The sequence below is a fragment of the Neurospora tetrasperma genome, assembly GCF_000213175.1.
Source record: "Neurospora tetrasperma FGSC 2508 unplaced genomic scaffold NEUTE1scaffold_6, whole genome shotgun sequence".
Taxonomy (NCBI): domain Eukaryota; kingdom Fungi; phylum Ascomycota; class Sordariomycetes; order Sordariales; family Sordariaceae; genus Neurospora; species Neurospora tetrasperma.
Genome location: NW_009799104.1, coordinates 2,459,791 through 2,476,579, shown reverse-complemented (window position 1 = coordinate 2,476,579; position 16,789 = coordinate 2,459,791). Strand labels below are relative to the sequence as shown.

At 51.6% G+C, this 16,789-nt stretch overlaps 5 protein-coding genes across 5 annotated transcripts; 2 read left to right on the top strand and 3 right to left on the bottom strand.

Annotated features, from left to right (window-relative positions):
• Positions 1-5,230: 5,230 nt before the first annotated feature.
• Positions 5,231-7,362, bottom strand: NEUTE1DRAFT_88100 (uncharacterized protein; the record flags this gene model as incomplete). The annotated part of the gene is made up of 4 exons (XM_009856240.1): positions 5,231-5,967; positions 6,028-7,064; positions 7,123-7,226; positions 7,326-7,362. 4 exons carry the CDS (start codon positions 7,360-7,362, stop codon positions 5,904-5,906), a joined length of 1,242 nt encoding a protein of 413 aa, XP_009854542.1.
• Positions 7,363-8,671: 1,309 nt separating this feature from the next.
• NEUTE1DRAFT_48325 (uncharacterized protein) lies at positions 8,672-9,034 on the top strand (the record flags this gene model as incomplete). Its single annotated transcript, XM_009855502.1, has 2 exons — positions 8,672-8,806; positions 8,873-9,034. 2 exons carry the CDS (start codon positions 8,672-8,674, stop codon positions 9,032-9,034), a joined length of 297 nt encoding a protein of 98 aa, XP_009853804.1.
• Positions 9,035-9,767: 733 nt separating this feature from the next.
• Positions 9,768-11,990, bottom strand: NEUTE1DRAFT_88097 (uncharacterized protein; the record flags this gene model as incomplete). Its single annotated transcript, XM_009856239.1, has 2 exons — positions 9,768-11,800; positions 11,873-11,990. The coding sequence occupies 2 exons, from the start codon at positions 11,988-11,990 to the stop codon at positions 10,170-10,172; spliced, it is 1,749 nt and encodes a 582-aa protein (XP_009854541.1).
• Positions 11,991-13,041: 1,051 nt separating this feature from the next.
• Positions 13,042-13,603, top strand: NEUTE1DRAFT_49310 (peptide methionine sulfoxide reductase msrB; the record flags this gene model as incomplete). The annotated part of the gene is made up of 2 exons (XM_009855556.1): positions 13,042-13,102; positions 13,218-13,603. 2 exons carry the CDS (start codon positions 13,042-13,044, stop codon positions 13,601-13,603), a joined length of 447 nt encoding a protein of 148 aa, XP_009853858.1.
• A 582-nt stretch (positions 13,604-14,185) lies between these two features.
• NEUTE1DRAFT_132082 (uncharacterized protein) lies at positions 14,186-15,867 on the bottom strand (the record flags this gene model as incomplete). The annotated part of the gene is made up of 3 exons (XM_009856238.1): positions 14,186-15,354; positions 15,424-15,549; positions 15,613-15,867. 3 exons carry the CDS (start codon positions 15,865-15,867, stop codon positions 14,197-14,199), a joined length of 1,539 nt encoding a protein of 512 aa, XP_009854540.1.
• Positions 15,868-16,789: the final 922 nt, after the last annotated feature.

The window sequence follows — 16,789 nt, the reverse complement described above, 5'->3', positions numbered from 1 at the left end:
ATCCTGGACATGCACTGGTCCCCCTTCCTCAAGTTCACCTTCCCGTTGCCAGAGTATCCCCACTCTTCAGGCTGGGAAGTGTTACCTTAGTTTGGTTACCTCGGCGGGAACCGTGAAGGAGGATGAAGGATCCCAAGTTTAAAGAGGAGCCATCCGGACCTACCTCGTCGACGATGGACTCGCACACTCATAACTAGGTACCTACAAGTGCCTCTACCTACGAGCGCAATCCTGCACCGCGTGACAGCCGCAACTGCCGCTGAATATGCGATAACTCGGGTGACTGAAAGCAGCAGCCAAGCGGGACACCTCAGATATCAAGACGGTGCCATGACACCACAAGCGCGAACCTCTGCTTCTACCTCTACATACTACGCATAAATGATTGGACGCACCAAGACATGAAACGACTGCGGTCGAGAGCGTGATTGGGAGGATGCTGCGCTTCTGCCTTCGTTGTCTCGGGTGTATCAAGACCAGGTTGAGAAGGTACTCGGGCTGCGGATACCAGCGACTTGAAAAAGCCATCCACAATCTGTTCAGCGGCATAGGTGTACATCCGCGATACATAGCCGGCTCCCAGCCTGCCACCCATTTACGAGTGGTGTTCCACTTAGAATCAAAGCTCGATAAAATGAAGTCTACTGATCAAGTCGAGGTTGTTGAGATGGCATTGACGGAATGGATGGAAGCGCCATCTGTCACCGTGACAGAAGACAATGGGACTGAAAGCGGGCATCGATCAGTCCCTATCGACGGGATGTTGGTGTGGGGGCATATCGATAGCGTCATTCAGTTGGGAGGGCTTTCGTGCATCCTTGTAACACTGGGCTGAGGTAGCTCGGGTAGGTACCCAGGAGTACCTGCGCATGCAAGTAAAAAAAAACGGAATCTCGAAGATCGTGAGGGAAGGGTCGGAAAAAAAAGGCGGCGGGAACCTGGCGCCAAGAGGTCGCTACTCGATAGGGTTACATACCTACATATAGACCAACATCAGCATGGAATGAGGTCCCTTCTTTATTCCCGCCACTCGCACACCCAAAGCAATTCCTTGCCCTCAAATGCTCACTTATTCCCAGGCAAGGTATTATATGGCCGTCAGGCCTTGAAGTGCCACCATCATTTTGTATCAAATGCTCAGCCTCGCGGATTGTCGAGTCGAACGGAGCCACGAACCCGTGTCAGCTTCTAGAACGAGTGAAGGAAAAACTGAAGTGCCCCCACGCCGGCAGTTCTACACTACCAGATAGACTCCTGGGAGAAATTCCCCCAATTGGTTAGGATGGACACCACAACTAGTGTCGACACGCGGCAAACGACGCCACTAAGACCAATCACAAGTGCATGTCAAGGTCATCACACATTGGCGAAGAGAATCGCGATGCTGTTTTGATAACATGTTGGTCGCAAGCGAACAATGGATGATAACAAGTGCAAGCCCAACTCGTTATTGAGCTCTCTGTTCTGTTTGCTACCATTGAGAGCATGTGTTGGTGATTCTGGCTCTGTCGATTCTCCCTGGCATTGAACCCCTCTCCCTGGGTAGGGACCTCTAGAATGTTGATCATCGATGGCGCCATTGACGGAAATTCGAATCAGCCCATCGGATGCAAGTGTCAGTCAAGCAGGTCGAGGCATCAGCCGTTTTTGCTCCATCGACAAATCACACAGCGAACAGACCTGTCAGGTACGCATAAAATGGCAGATCCCCAATTTGTGCAACATCCACAGGATGAGGGTCGAACCGTTCGTCTGCGACTCTGGCGTCGGATGTCGGAGCCAGACGAGGGTCCCGGTTGCGGCAAAGTGGGCTGGTTGGGGGGGGGGAAAGAGGGGGGGGGGGGGGGGGCCTCCTTGTCCGAAACGCGGTTGACGATGCCGACTGACGCCGAGCCACACGAGCCTCACCGAAGCCAGGAAACCGCTGCTCCAGCGGGAAGCTCGACTCCATTCAAGCGGATAGGAACTAGAACGCCCCGTTGCTTGTCTGTTCCTTTTTGCAACCTTGGCAGCAAAAGGCAGTCATGCGACGAGCGTAACTCATTGGCAGGAAGTGGAAAGAAGCCACTGACAGCCAGCAGCGGTACTTTGATCATACATTGAATCAGCTAGAGGTTATGAGGTACCCTCCCATCACCAACAACAAACACCTAACAACACATTTTCCAACCATCAGTGGCTTTGACACAGAGCCGATTGGCCATTATCATCGCCGCACTTGTCGATCTCCCGGGCATTAACCTTCAAAGCCAAGACGAGGCAAAGCTGGAAGCGAGCTCCAACCAAGATCCAGATCCGTCGTAAACACGAGCGGCCGAACAAGTTTTTTTCTCAAATCCTCCACTCTAGCCGGCCCTTCTCTTCCAGTGAAACGGCGATGCCAGTGCCTTTTTCATCTCAATGCTTGAGTCATTATTCCGCAGCAAATACAAAAGAGCCCCGGGTCAGAGATTTCTAAACACACCGCCAGATGTGGGCGAGATCCCTCCTGCGTTGTGCAGGTGGGGACCATGCGATAACCCTCAGAAGCTGAACTTTTAGACCAGACGGCGCCCCTCCGAATATTCAGACGTGGAAGTCTCTTGGGAGACTTCGATAAACTCCAATATCACGTCATGTATGTTATCGGCGGAGTTCGTGGTGCTACGGTATGTAGTGTATGATTTTTCCTGCCTCTACTGTTGCCCCATCGTTGCCGTTCTCATCAGCCCTATGAGAAAAAAAATTCACGAACTCCAACTTGTTGCTGCATGGACGCAAATCGAAAAAAGGACATTAGCCGCTCCCGTTCAGTGGGTCACCGGCAAACTCCCAGGGCTACGTTACAGGATTGCGGACCATTACATTTTCGGCCCTTCTTTTACGGCATTTGCCCCTGCATTGCACTACAGCATTGTCCCTAGCATCTACATGGGAATCCGAGCAGTTATCTCCTTGCACTCAAAGGGGATTCTGCAGAGTGAGAGAGGGGGGAGGGATACCACCTATGCTCCGAGCACACTATCTCACTATCTACACTAGTAATCCAAGGCACCAATCAATCACTTCCCTGAATTGCAATAAGGACCTCTCGGGCTGTTTGTGGCGTCGATTATACACTAAGTAGAGGGTCTGCTGGGAATGTCTTTGCCGTCGCTTATCGAGCAGCTCCCTTCCTATAACCGGCTCACAGATTTGCGATCTAGACACAATATGACGCCCAATTCATATTGTCAAGGAATAAATGGGCTTCTCGGTGAGTATTTCCCTTTGGAAAGAAGCGGCAACATGCCATGATTTAGGCAAATCATCCAGTGTATCATTGCCACTACACAGTATCGACCGATGCTCCCAACTTCATCATAAGGACCGGAGTTTACATACCACCGATTATCGCACGTGCAAAGGCTGTGATTTATACATAGTAGCTGTTCATAGCAAAGGCGTGGTGTTCGACTACCGACGGATCAAGGTTCGACCCCATCGTCGGGATGTCGAGGAGGCAACCGTCACCACGGCGCGGAAATCGACCCGCTTTTTCCATTGCGATAAGCTTGAGTCCAGCCTTTGTCAGGGACCATTCATCGAGACATGTGAAAACGGCGTGTCTTTCAGCAACAAAACAACCGCCCGCAGATAATGGGTTGAGCCAGCCACTTGGCTCCTCTCTTTTTGATTTTGTTGCCGGTCTGAACCAGTCAAGGCTGATGCATCAATCCTTGTTGTGGCGCTTACCACATAGCTGTATTCATTCGAAACCCGGGATCACTCCGGCAGCCGGAAATCGTCCGGAACATGTGCAGCTCTTCCATCCGCCTATTGGTCCTCCCATCACATGTTGGATTGATAAAACAATAGGACCCAGCCTCGACATCCACTCAAGAAAAACAGATTCAACGAGCCAGTGTTATCTCCGGCCCGCCCTTCAACTTGACAGCAACTGCATAGAAATGTTCTGGAAGCCCATCTTACCAACACACACACACACACACACACACACAAATATGCACCCAAGGGCGGCTTGGCGTGCGATATTGCAAATCCGTTAGCGGCGATGCTCTTCGAGATACGACATGTGAACTTTCACTTTTCACCTTGAGAATGTGATGGCATGCGATTTATGAGGAGCGATACTATGTTGTTACGTTATCAGCTTTCGAGTATTCTATCGCTTTCCTTATCGATCGTTAGACCAAGATTCTGAACCAGTCCACGTGGTGGCAAAATGGACTGCATATCAGGGTTACAGGCGAAGAGAGTTGTCTTTGGAGAAGACCGATACGAACTACTCAGCGGCCAGAGGAAAGTGGATGATACATATGAGGGTAGCCTATCATTTTCTTTGCTTCCTCTTTTCACCGTGATGTTGGGTGGCGAAGATTACCCATGGTGGTGAGTGACATCGTTTTGGCTGTTGGGATGCGATCAACTCTGTAACTGCTCAGCCACCGTCAACTCGTTAAATGAGAGATCGTCCCATCCATATCTGTGAAACCGAGCAGTGAGGCAGGATGTCCTAACATTTATGCGCCGTCATATTTTTTTTGGTTTGTCGGGTTGGTCGACGAGACTCAAGATTTACACTGGCATGTTGGATAAAATAAATAAATAATTATTTAATAGTAAGAAACCGGTCTATGACATCGATACTGTACGGCATAACAACTACCACGCAAACCCCCTTAACTGAAAGACACAACGACTATGTTATAGACAGAGCATATTGGGATTTGCCTACTTCACAATGGCATGGTATTTCGGATGTTCAGTTTCCTTATGTCCTAAGGCGGGAGATGCGACACATCACAAATGCTCTTGAGGGATCGTCGCCCATCGATTCTGGTTTTGATTCGCGAAAATGGTGCTCCAGCCTTTCCTCATGTTTCAAGATGAGATACTACTGCGCGCAAGTCGGAGTATAACCACATTTGTAGCCTGACTATGGGGGTAAAACCCTTGGGCGAGACTGATCTTCCTCGGGTCACCCAGCTACCAGGATGATGATGCCCGTCATATATCGTGACACATACTATCCTCTCCGTGCACCCTTACTTTCAGTGTAGTTTGGTCAACACGCGCAGCAGGAATTGTTACAATCTGCCTGAAAGTTACAAACAGCAACACATATAGAAAATGCATTTCATCGAAGTCATACAACAGGATTAACTCGGCCTCCTTGCTGACCGGTACGTGTGAGTGGTATATATGACATTTTGCATACAACGCATAGTACTGTTTGATCTTGTGTGCGCTCAGTGACTTGTTTGCTGAAGTGCTGATGCTATTTCTGTTAACAACATTGTAGGTAATGCTCTTTGTTGACCGCCGAGATTGCATCCTTGAGAGATGGGAGACGTTCAGGTGGTGAATGAAGCAAACAAGAATTCACGGTATATCATTTCTCTTCCGTCCTCGTTCAAGCACATTGGAGGTATGATGATCCTAATATTCTGCATCAGGGTCCAATTCGGTCCAACGTCCTACTGCTTGCTTTCCAAACACGTGCCGCTGCGCAGTCTGATGAGACCAAACATCGCCCTTCTCGCCTTTCACTCAATCCAAATATACCTCAACCTGGAACCTGACTAAATTGCTGATCCTCCGTCATGATGAAAAGTCCAAAGACGCCCAAAAGAGATGTAGAAACGTAGAAACAAGAAAGCAAACCCAATTCCATGCATGTCATCGTTAGAAAAGAAAACGCCGAGATAAAAAGAACGGGGGAAGATAGCGCAAGAAAAGTCGTAAAAACCCAATGAACATAGCAACCCTGGTTTGCCCAAGTAGGGCTAGTACGCTCATGTGGCTTATGCTGTGGTCCTCTTCATATGCTTGTGCACGCGGGTGCATTCAGGAGCTCAGAAGGAGTCGTCATCGTAGATCGCCTGTCGTAACCTCGCTGCTTAGGTATATCCACTTTTTCTTTACTCGATCATCTTTACGTAGTTGCTGGGAAATGTGCCATGTCTTGTGCCGATCATGCCAGTCCTGAGAAACACGTTAGTAAGATAATGCCAATGTCATTAATATGCCACGATGTGTACTCACCACCAGTCATTGTCGCTGTCGGTTTTTTTGAGGATAGTGATGATCTCGCCCTTTTGGAAGCCCAAGTCTCCAGGTTGGTCCGCATTGAACGTGTAAAGAGCGACAGCCTCGTTCTTCTTCATCAAGGCTTGTTTGCTCGCGTAGTTCGGCTTCGGTGCAGCCGGCCGCCCCGGGCCAAGCTTCTTGTCGGCGGCCGCCTGCTGGGCCGCTGCCGCGCCGTAACCGCCGCCGAATCCACCTCCATTGGTGTCATTCCGGCCGTACTGTACGGATGCCCTGTTATTCGAGAAGCCACGAGGCTGCTGGTCGTACACATCATCCTGCCACGTGGAAGCGCGCTTGGGTCGGCCAAACTCGTCGTGTGCTTGTCCTCCCGATCCACCCGATGCCCCATAACCGGAATCGCGAGTTTGGCCCTCGCCGTAGGCATTCCCTGTCCTGTCGCCCCATACCACGCGGTCATGGGTGTTGTCGTAGACGGGCTGGTCGTTATACATCCGGTCATCGAAAGACCCAGAGGACATGCCAGCAAAAATCCGTGAGTTGAGTATGCTGAGGAGAGGAGCGGCTTGCGGCGGGGGGCGCTCGGCTCCCGAGAGGAGCTCCTTGGCGGAAACCTGACGACCATAGAGCTTTGCATTGGCGTCTTTTCGCTCGATTATCATAGAACCTTCGAGAGACACGCCAGCAAACAAGCCCTTGGTCTTGGAATAACTGAAGATGCCCGCTACGCTTCTCAGCGAAGCGGCTCCGGCGGCCTCGGCATTTCTACCGACAGGCCCGGCCGCGACCGAAACGTTACCACCAAGTGTAAGTGACCCAGCCTGGGCGAAGGTTTTTACGGCGCTCGCGTCGTTGAGAATGAAAACGAAATCTGTAAGCTCGAAACCGATCTGACCGCCGAAGCCGGCACCGCCCGTAGCAATGGCGGTGGGTGCAGACCAGCTGCCGTCGGGGAGGCGGGCGACTACCAGACCGCTACCGAAACGGGCAGATCCGAGGAAACCAGCTTTGATGACGGTGAGTATAGCAAGACCCTAAGAGAACGTTAACCACCTGGTCGCTTTCGTTGAGGTTGCAGATGCTGTTTCGTACCTTGGCATTCGCGAGCACAGATGGCGGTATCACCTTGTCGGGACCAAAGGCTTGTTTGGGCTCGATGAAGGAGGCGAGGATTTTACCGCACTTCTTACATTCCGCTGGTTACAGACGTGTTAGGTTGTCGGATTCGGCGAAGCGAAGGGGAGTTGCGGGGTCGGGCTCTGGACAGCACGGGAACCCCGGGGACACAAACTCACACGAAAGTGACGACGGAAGAGGGTTGTTGATACCCATCTTGAAGTGTCGAAGCAAAACTCCCTATAGCGGACTGACGCGGGTCTTGAAGGGCGAGGGCGTGTAGAGCGGCTGCGGTGAGAATGCCGTGGAAATGCGACAGCGACAGCAAAATATTAAAAAGAAAGAAAGAGATGGAGTTCGTCAGTCAATTCTCGGGACACTGGCCGATCAGTGCCTGCAGGCACACTGGCAGGCAAGCAAGTAAGCAGATCAGCCCAGTCAATTTCCTGTGTAAATGCGAGGTTGGTACCTGGGCGTCCCCACAACGGCGGTTTGTCAAGATGCTGGGGAGATCCTTGGGGTCACTTGTTGTTCGTGATGAACGATCTTCTTCCCGGAGGATAAGCCTTTGTTCCTGCTCTTTTGTTGGTGTAATCGTCCGTTTGAGAGTTTGTTTTTTTCCCTCTTCTTCACAGATCGGAGTTACTGATGAGCGAGGCTAAACAGTGGCATGGAATTCCTCACAGCCAACATTGGATCCGATGTGCCGGGTGGAAGTACTTGGAAATGGAAGTTGGAGCTCGTGCCGCGCGTCATGTGAGAACTGTACCTAGCACTGGACCCTCGATCACTGGAGCCGCTGGGATGGGCGTGGGCAAGCACTGCCGTGGGCTGTGCAGTAGTAGTGTACACTATTGTACCTCTACTTTACTCCGTCCCTGCGCCCTGCACCTTCCACTTTGAATACCCGGGCCTTGTCCAGCGGGCAGAGCAGAGCGGGCGTTCGTCGTTGCCGACTGACTGACGGGACCCCAAGTCGCAGTGGACCACGAGCACAATGAAATGGCTCCAGCAGGCTCCGCTTCCCCCCCCCGGGAAAAGGACCCCGCATTGACCATGCAAGTGCTTTACGCGCAGCCACACGTAAATGGCAGAAACTGACATCATTCGCGACTGGACTAGGAGGCCATAGCTGTGGCTGGTGTATGCATCAACAAGCTGAGCCGCCCCCATCATGACGGATGGATGCATGATCCCGGTGTCCTTCTTTCGTTGTGACCCTGAACTGAGTGCATCTGGAACCTGCTGCAACCTACCCCCTTTCGACATCCCCATAGCACTCGGCAATAGGAACACCACGGCTTCACTCCGAACAACGGACACTGCAAGACGCCGAAGCCGACCCGCGCGCGCGCGACAAAATAACACGTTGTAACATATACGAGAATACGAAATTGGGGCCACATTACCGAGTTCCAATTAACCCGATACTCGAAACTGACGAGTGAACCTCCTACACGGCCGCTGAGCGAGTCGCAACATACGACTACGACCACAACACAACCCCCCCATTACCATTATCAAAATGTCCGCAAACTACGAGCGCGAGCGCCAAAATAATGCGCGCCTCGACGAGCTAGCCTCCAAGGTTTCTGCCCTTCGAGGTGTAACGATTGACATTTACGACCAGGCGCGCAACCATGAAGTTATTGACCAAACGGTACGGTTCCTTTGATTTTACTCTGCACAAAATAATAAACTAACAAGTCCCACCAACAACAAACAGACCGATACCTTCTCCTCCATGGGCTCTCAACTCAAAGGTTCCGCCACCCGTCTAGGCCGCATGGCCGCATCGGGGAACAAGGTCGCCATCCTCAAGCTCTCGGGTATTCTTATTGGGAGCTTCCTGGTCATTTACTATCTTTATCGACTTTTTGTTGGTTAAATGATTCGAAAAGTCACGACGTGTGAGAGGGCTAAACTCGTTTGAATATTGGATCTATTGGGTCTATTGAACTTCGACATGCGGATACATGCCCGGAAGCGAAAGGAAGGGAGGTTCTCTTCATCGGTTTCACTACAAGAACACAGGGCGAAGGATGTAGAGGGCGGAACGGTTCGATTAACGACAAATATCAGGAATGATAAGACGGATGCGTGCGAAGCCGGACATCAAGACAGGATGGAGTTTGTCCGGATAGCTTGTTGGATGTTGGAGTTCTGGTACAGGCGATGTGCAGTCCGCTTGCTCTCAGAAAAGCCGCTACTAGTATTGCGCAGAGGAGGTGCAATGTTGGGTGGGGCAATGGGTGGGAGGGCAGCAGCTCACGCAGGACTGTAGGTTTGTGTTTTGGTGGATTCTGGATGAAGTGTGGATTTTGGTTTACAGACTGGGCTCAATGTTTTGTCTCGACAACAGGCGGGTAGATGCAAAGGCATAGCAATGGCGTTGACGGTTCGGTTTTGTTTGTTTATTTGGGATCTGGTTACTGCGTACCTTACGTTGTCATTGATACGTCGTGACGTATAAGCCAGACATCGACATTTCTCAGTCCCATCCTTCATTTTTCATTTCCAAACTTCAAGGACATCGAAAGGACATTAATGAGGGCAACATGCACCTTACGAAAGATAAGAGGATCCTATATGAAAGTGCATTACTTTTGCCCTACCAACGAACAATAACTTGTCGTCTATAATGTCAATATGCCAAAACAAAACATGACTTGCTGATGTAAGCATGACTGCGTTGTTCATCGTTCCCCTATTTGTCTCGCATAAACCATCATTTGCCTAACTCTTAACTAGATCAGACTCCCACAGCATAACTATGACATGGTGTTCGTGGACAGCATCCCCTTTCCAGTCAGGTGGTATTGAAGAAAAAACAAGTTCGGACGCTTGATGGGTCTGGTTTGGTATAAGCTTGTCCGACCTATTTCTCACATCACCTGCCGGTTGATTATATATCTACATGGTCGGCATCAGGTGCGAGGACAACAGCAAAAGTCCCAGTACACTGCACTCAGTTACCTCTGAACCCCATATCGGAGATCCCTGAATTGCCGTTCTAAAGTTTCTTATTGCCAGACGTTTGAGAACAGGTCGTCACTGCCACCAAACCCAGTAGCCGGCTTGGATCCGCTCGGAGCAGCTGGTGTGGTAGTGCTGCTCATCCAGCCCCCAAATTCCTCATCGGCCGCCACCTTTGGTGCTGGCGCAAAGCCGCCCGAAGCGCTGGGGACAATAGGTTGGCTTGCGAAGGAGCCGCCGGTAGTGGAGGTGGTGGTGGTGCTGTTGCCCCATCCAAAATCGTTAGAAAGAGGGATAGAGGTAACAGGTGCTGGCTTGGGCGGTTCAGGAGCCGCAGGCTTGGGGGGCTCAGGGGCGGAGGCCCACTCGTTGGAACCCCATACACCTGCATCTGACCAAGCGTTAGACGTCGCAATAGAGGCAAGTGGGTTTGGTGTTGTTGGAGTAGCGGCTGCAGGGGCCGGCGTGGTTGCGGCGGGCTTGGAAAGGTTGAATGCGGAGCTGAAGTCAGATGAAGGCTTCGGGGCGGCGGCCGAGGGAGGAGCGGCGGTAGTAGTAGTAGCTGTTGTGGAAAAGTCAAACAGGTCACCGAGGGCGGAGGAAGCGGGCGCGGGCTTAGAGGCTGGCGCAGGGGAAGGGGTTGATGAGAAGCCCAATGGGCTGCTGATGGACTGCTTGGATTGGTGGGAGGATGTGGCGGGCTTGGAATCGAAGAAGCTGCCACCGCTTAGGCCGGAAAAGGCATTGTTGCTAGTCTGGGACGAGGGTCGGGGAGAACCAAAGCTACCGAGGCTAGCAAAGGCATCGGTTTGGGCGGGCTTGGGGGAGGGTTGACTGTTGAAACTGAGGCTATTGAAAGCATCATTAAGCCCACTAAAAGCATTTTGGGTCTGGGACATGCTCGGGGAGGACATGCCGCTCATTCCGCTAAAGGACCCTGAGTGAGAGTGCGAGGGCGCGGCTTGCTGCTGTGGACGAGGTGCACTGGCATAAAGAGAGAGGATAGACTGCTTGAGATCGGGACGCGACTGGTTGGTACCACCCGAAGTACCCGTCGTACTAGCGGGCCTTGGAGGCGCTGCAGTTTCCGTGCCGAAGAAATCCAGTCCCAAAAGCGAAGCATTTGAACTCGTAGCCTTGGGCGGGGCAGGCTCGGCCTTCGGGGGCACCTTTGACGCTGTCGGTCCGGTGGTGCTGGCTCTAACCGGAATCGGGTCGGCACCAATAAGGTCGGGTACGGGAGCCGGGGCCGGAATAGGGGCGGGGACAGATCGTGAGGCCGCAGTCGGAGTGCTGGACTGGCTACGAAGAGATCCGTTTCTCTCCAGAGTCTGCTTCTCCTTCACCACACTCAGCGGGACATCATCGTCACCCTCAGCATCTAGTGTCGAGGGATCTGGCATCGGGCCATCCATTACCCATCTCTTGAGCTCGTATTTGGTGCGAATAAAGTTCTCGATTTTCGATTCGGAGGGGACGTGGCCCTGAGCCAGCTTGGCCTCCCAGTACTTGTTAGCGCGAGCATTTCCCCAGTTCAAGACACTTTGTAGCTGCTCGTCGGTCCAAGCATCGAGGTCGACGGACTTGACACGGCTGATGTGTGTACCCATTCCACGGTGAATGCCCGAGCAGCGGATGCAAATAAAGACGCCGAGGTTCCAGCTGGCCCATCGTGGATCTGTGTGTATGCGACATTATCAATAACCTGGCCTGGTAATGACCGATGGTCGGATTCCCAGCAGAAACTTACGCTTGTTGCGCTTGCAGTCAGCGCACACCTTGTTGGCCTCGAGTTTCAGGAGCGACTTGATCGTCTGCTGGTTTTTGGCTGCCCGTTCGGCAGCGGGGTTCGGCGGGCGTCGAGACATGGCGATGTGTTCGCAATAAACAGTTGCTTTGCCGTAGGTTTCTGGATGGGAGAAGGAATCCGGGCCGGCTGGGATTCGGAGGACAGGTTGCTGTCGAGTCGTTGAAATGTAATCAGATTGGGTGAGCTGTTCAACAACCTACAGAAAAGAATGGCTAGCCCGGGACATATCAATGCAGAGACTCAGGAGTGTCCTCCACTGCAATGCGCCCAGGCCCCGTCAATGATGGCCGGGGACCGCCACTATCAAGGTCCAACAGGGGTCAGCTGGTGCCGTTTAAACAACACCGCCCTTTGATCGAGCGTTGCGTGTTAATGGCACACGAAGCAAGCCACTTGTGGCTTGAACAACACAAATAAGTATCGAGGTACTTGATACTGTGTACATCATCCTCCCTCGAGTTTATGGCTGTGGTAAACAGCACTGCAGCGTTGGAGTCCCGCATGGAACAGTCTGGGCGGGTATTATATACCTAGATACCTATCAGACATCGGTAGTTAATTCTACGGAGGCTTGTCACCGTCTTATGAGCAAGAGTAATCGATACCTTTGAATATCGAAAGCCACAGCCATGAGTGACATCAATGCTTTGTTTTTCCATACTGTAACGGGATCGAGTCTGTGACGCAAGACTCCCATCCCAACTTACAGCGAGAGGTTACTAGTGTAGTGACACTACCCTGTCATTCCTGGGGCAACTTCAAGCAGATAAATCCATATCGGTTCTATTTCATTCGCATGTGATTTGTAATTGTAAACCTCAAAAGACAATTCCATGGCGTGAATGTCAATGATTTGGTCGTCAATAAGAACATATGAACACCTGAGGCTATCCAACATCCAGCAACAGTTGACCTTCATGCGTAACTATCTCCAAGCCGCCAACCTTCTCCGCATTCTGCGCACTTTGTCCACCTTCACACAGAGGCGACGCATACCGCAACACGCATCGTTCAGAACCGGAAACAGCATAATCCTAAAGTCTTCTATGCCTACGATTCCCTTTCTGGGCAGCTTCTTCGGTTCATCCTCCTCGTCATCATCCCAAAAAATGCCCGAGAATTATCCCGTTCAAAAGTCCGCCAATGAGTGGCGTGCGGTTCTCAGCCCTCGTGAGTTGCCTTCCCAAATCATAACCCACATCAGCACTACTTTCATCTCACCAGCCCCCATTCCCCTCAAATCTCAATCATCACATCATCAATACTTACCATAAAAAAAATGCAGAACAATTCCGCATCCTCCGCGAGAAGGGCACAGAACCTGCCGGCACTGGCAAGTTCGACAAGCACTACCCCTCCGCAGGCGTCTACACCTGCGCCGGGTGCCACGCACCCCTGTACAAGGCCTCGCACAAGTTCAACTCGGGCTGCGGCTGGCCGGCCTACTTCGACAGCATTCCCGGGGCCGTGACGCGGCACGAGGATCGCACCTTTGGCATGACGCGGACCGAGATCGTTTGCAGCAACTGCGGCGGACACCTGGGCCACGTCTTCAAGGGGGAAGGGTTCAATACGCCGACGGACGAGCGTCATTGTGTGAACAGTATTTCTTTGTCATTCAGTGAGGAGGATTCGGCTGCTGAGAAGAAGGGGGACGGGGAGCGTAAGTGAGGTGAGGTAAGGTCTGAGTGATCGAGATAGTTTAGGTATGTATGTAGGTAGTGGAGAAAAGATATAACATTGCATTCAAAGCCTTCACTCGAGGTGAAACGACACTGGAATTGGGTAAACTTCACATCTGCAAGAAGCATCGAGAGATAAGTTGTATGATGGAATCCACATGAAGAAAAAGAAGAAGAAGAAGAAGAAGAGAAAGAGGAAAAAGAAGAATATACCCTGCAGGGGACGAGGTTACGGGCTGTAATCTTTGGGCCACAGGCCAGATGAAGAGTTGGGATGGAAGACGGGCGGGAGAGAAGCATGTCAAACTTGACTCGCGTTAAGCAGCAGGTTCTCATAAGGCTCGAGTCAGTTGATCTAAGCTTAACTTGGGTTGACGTCTACTCTACACTATAAGTTGAGGCGGTACCTTCCGTTCAGCTACGCCTGCCCTGAACTCGTTTATGACGATTGCCCAGACAGAACCCCATTTAGAGTACCATACTATACAGGATGCGATCCATTCCGCCGCAGAAGTCCGTTCAAGTGGCAACAGCCAGCCTAGGGAGAATCAAATCATTCCACCGTCCGATTGTTCAACAAGATCATAGGAATCCACTAGCAGATACACTTTCGCCCCAGATGCCCGTAGTAGATGGTGAACTTTGAGTGGTTGCTGTGAGTGAAGAAAACTGCTTGGGCAACTCAAAATGACCGTGACTTCTTGGCCGTAAAGATGAAAAGACGGCCGATCTGCTGGAGAGAATAGGAGAAGGCGTAGCCAAAGGGAAAGTCCCTGCTGGGGCGGGAGGTATCATTATCGACTGAGGTGTACTTTGGATCATAGGCCTTCCTGAAGCAAAAGGCACGTTGGGGGGGAAATGCGATCCTACTCCTGGTTTGGGCAATCGTCGAAGCGTACCGGTCCCGACTGGTTGACCTCTCATCCTCCTCTTAGTAGCGGCTTCTACTTTGTGCAGGTCTCGGTAACACACCCTTGCATGTCTCATCCAGATCCTGACTTTCTCTTCAAGGTCGCTCACCAAGTCACTCTCCTCTTTACCCCGTCTCATGTGTTCATTCCATATCCTAGTGGCTTCTGTCAAGCCAGCCATATAGTGTTTGCTGAACTGTGAAAGACGGACTCGGGACCTGCGTCGCAGCTGCTCGACAGTGGGGCCGCGAGTTACATTGACGGTGCTTGAACTTGGTCCCGAAGTTTGCCTGGCAATTTTCAGTTGTGTTGGCAATGTGGGTGCTACTTCTCCTGCCGTAGAAGATGGGAGCCTTCTCATCCTAATTCGATCGATTGGGTTTGATTTCAATTTGCTGATTTTGTAGACACCTTCTTCAAGCATCCCAGAACCTGCAATAGTGCTTGCCGAGCGTTGAAGGAGACGTCCGGGAGCCCATTCCTGTGGAGGTTGAAGATATAGAGGTTGGCGTAGGTGCTGGATTGATTGGGAACTCTTAGTCAGCTGGTTTGTAATGCTCACTGAATGGACTAGGTGCGGATTGTTGGGATCTATCAGCAGGCCCGGGCGTGCGTTGGTGATGTATCTTCGGAGCCGTCTGGTGGATGACTTGGCCACAGTCAGAGGATTGACTTGAGCAATGGAGGGAAGACCCTGCTGTTCTCTTCTTATCCAGTAACCGTGTCCGAAGCCATGCCTGCTGGAAGCCATAGTCACTTCCCACCGCTTCATTTCGTTGACGACATCTTCAAAATCAGAAGTACTTTTCATCGAGAACAAAAGGGACGCCTGTCTCATTGACGTTCATTGTGGTCAGTCTTGTCGGATTGTACCATGTCAAGGTTGCCAACCACTCACCCTTTCTGGCCCCACGGGATACCAAAACATGAAAGCACGCTCAGAAGGTGAACATGCGGCGGTACACTGCGAAGGGGGGCCCATGGCTTTGGCAGCTGGGGTGAAGTCTTCCAATTCCAATTTCACCTAGGGCGCCAAGTTTAGAAAGTTGCACCAGAACGAAAGAGACATGGATGATATGAGACTGACCAGCTCGTCCGCTTTGTCCTTGATATGTATCATCAGCTGATGATGACAAGTGGGTATCTGAGAGTTTATCCCAGCATTGTAGGGCGTCCCGCGCGATCGATCGAGTTGGCTTTTGAGGACCAGTTGGGGATCCTTGAAATTGTTGTGGCGCTGGTTGATGAAGACATCTTCAAGCTCAAACCGACGCAAAACGGGACCGATGGTTACCACTGCTTGCTCCTGCTTTTTCGGCTTCTTGCTCTTCGTGGGCGCCATTCCCAGCAACTCTGAAAATGGTCAAGGCGACGACTTGAACAGGAGGGACTTGATAGGACTGGAAGTACTACCTGCAGTTCAATCAGATGTCAACCACAGGCACAGCCGTGGAGAGAATCAAAGCAAAAGACTGCGTGGAGGATGCTCGAGGGAAAAAAAAACGATGACGGAAGACAAGGCGCTGTGAGTTCAATTCAGTCCTCCTCCTGCTTCGAGTTTTGGAAGTGGAAGAGTTTTAGAGAGACGGGAAGGTGCAGTGCTACAGGTTCCTACCTTGATCACCGCTCCATTCCTCATGTGAGGGGATGCATGTCGCAGAGGAAGGTGCTCTTGGGCATTAATGGCACCGATTCTGGGGTCATTCCTTCCCATAAAGGTAGTTACCTCAACTTAAACGTGCGAGACCAGCTTCAACGAAGTTCTGGCTGATAGTAGAAGAACACTTCAGTTCAGTTCGCAAAACGGGCCCCCCAGTATTATAGTATGATAAAGTCTTGATGTTTATACTGAGAGTTGATTAACTCGAGACATCCATTTTGGAGACTCCAGTGTCTCCTCGAGATCCATTGTTTTCTGTGCGAGTGTCATTGACCCATGTTGGGGGAGCACTTGGAACGAAGCGACGCCGAAATACTTGGACGGTGTTCAGGTGTCTGTCAGTGAGAACCTTGGAGGCCAAGGCAGATGGAGCTCCCCGTCGCGAGCAGAGCTGCTAATATGGCCCGAGCGCGATGTGCGTCAAGCGGGGCAAAGGTGTCTTGACATTGGCCAGTGCGCTGCAGGGAATGCCCGTTAGCTCTCTGTGACAGTGGAAAAAACCGACGCCATGCCGTCAATCCCTCCCGCGATTTCAGAAAGTGGAAAGTTCGCAACCAAGTGGCAGACCAGCCTCGCGTCGCATTCCCTGGACCATCGCGACAGT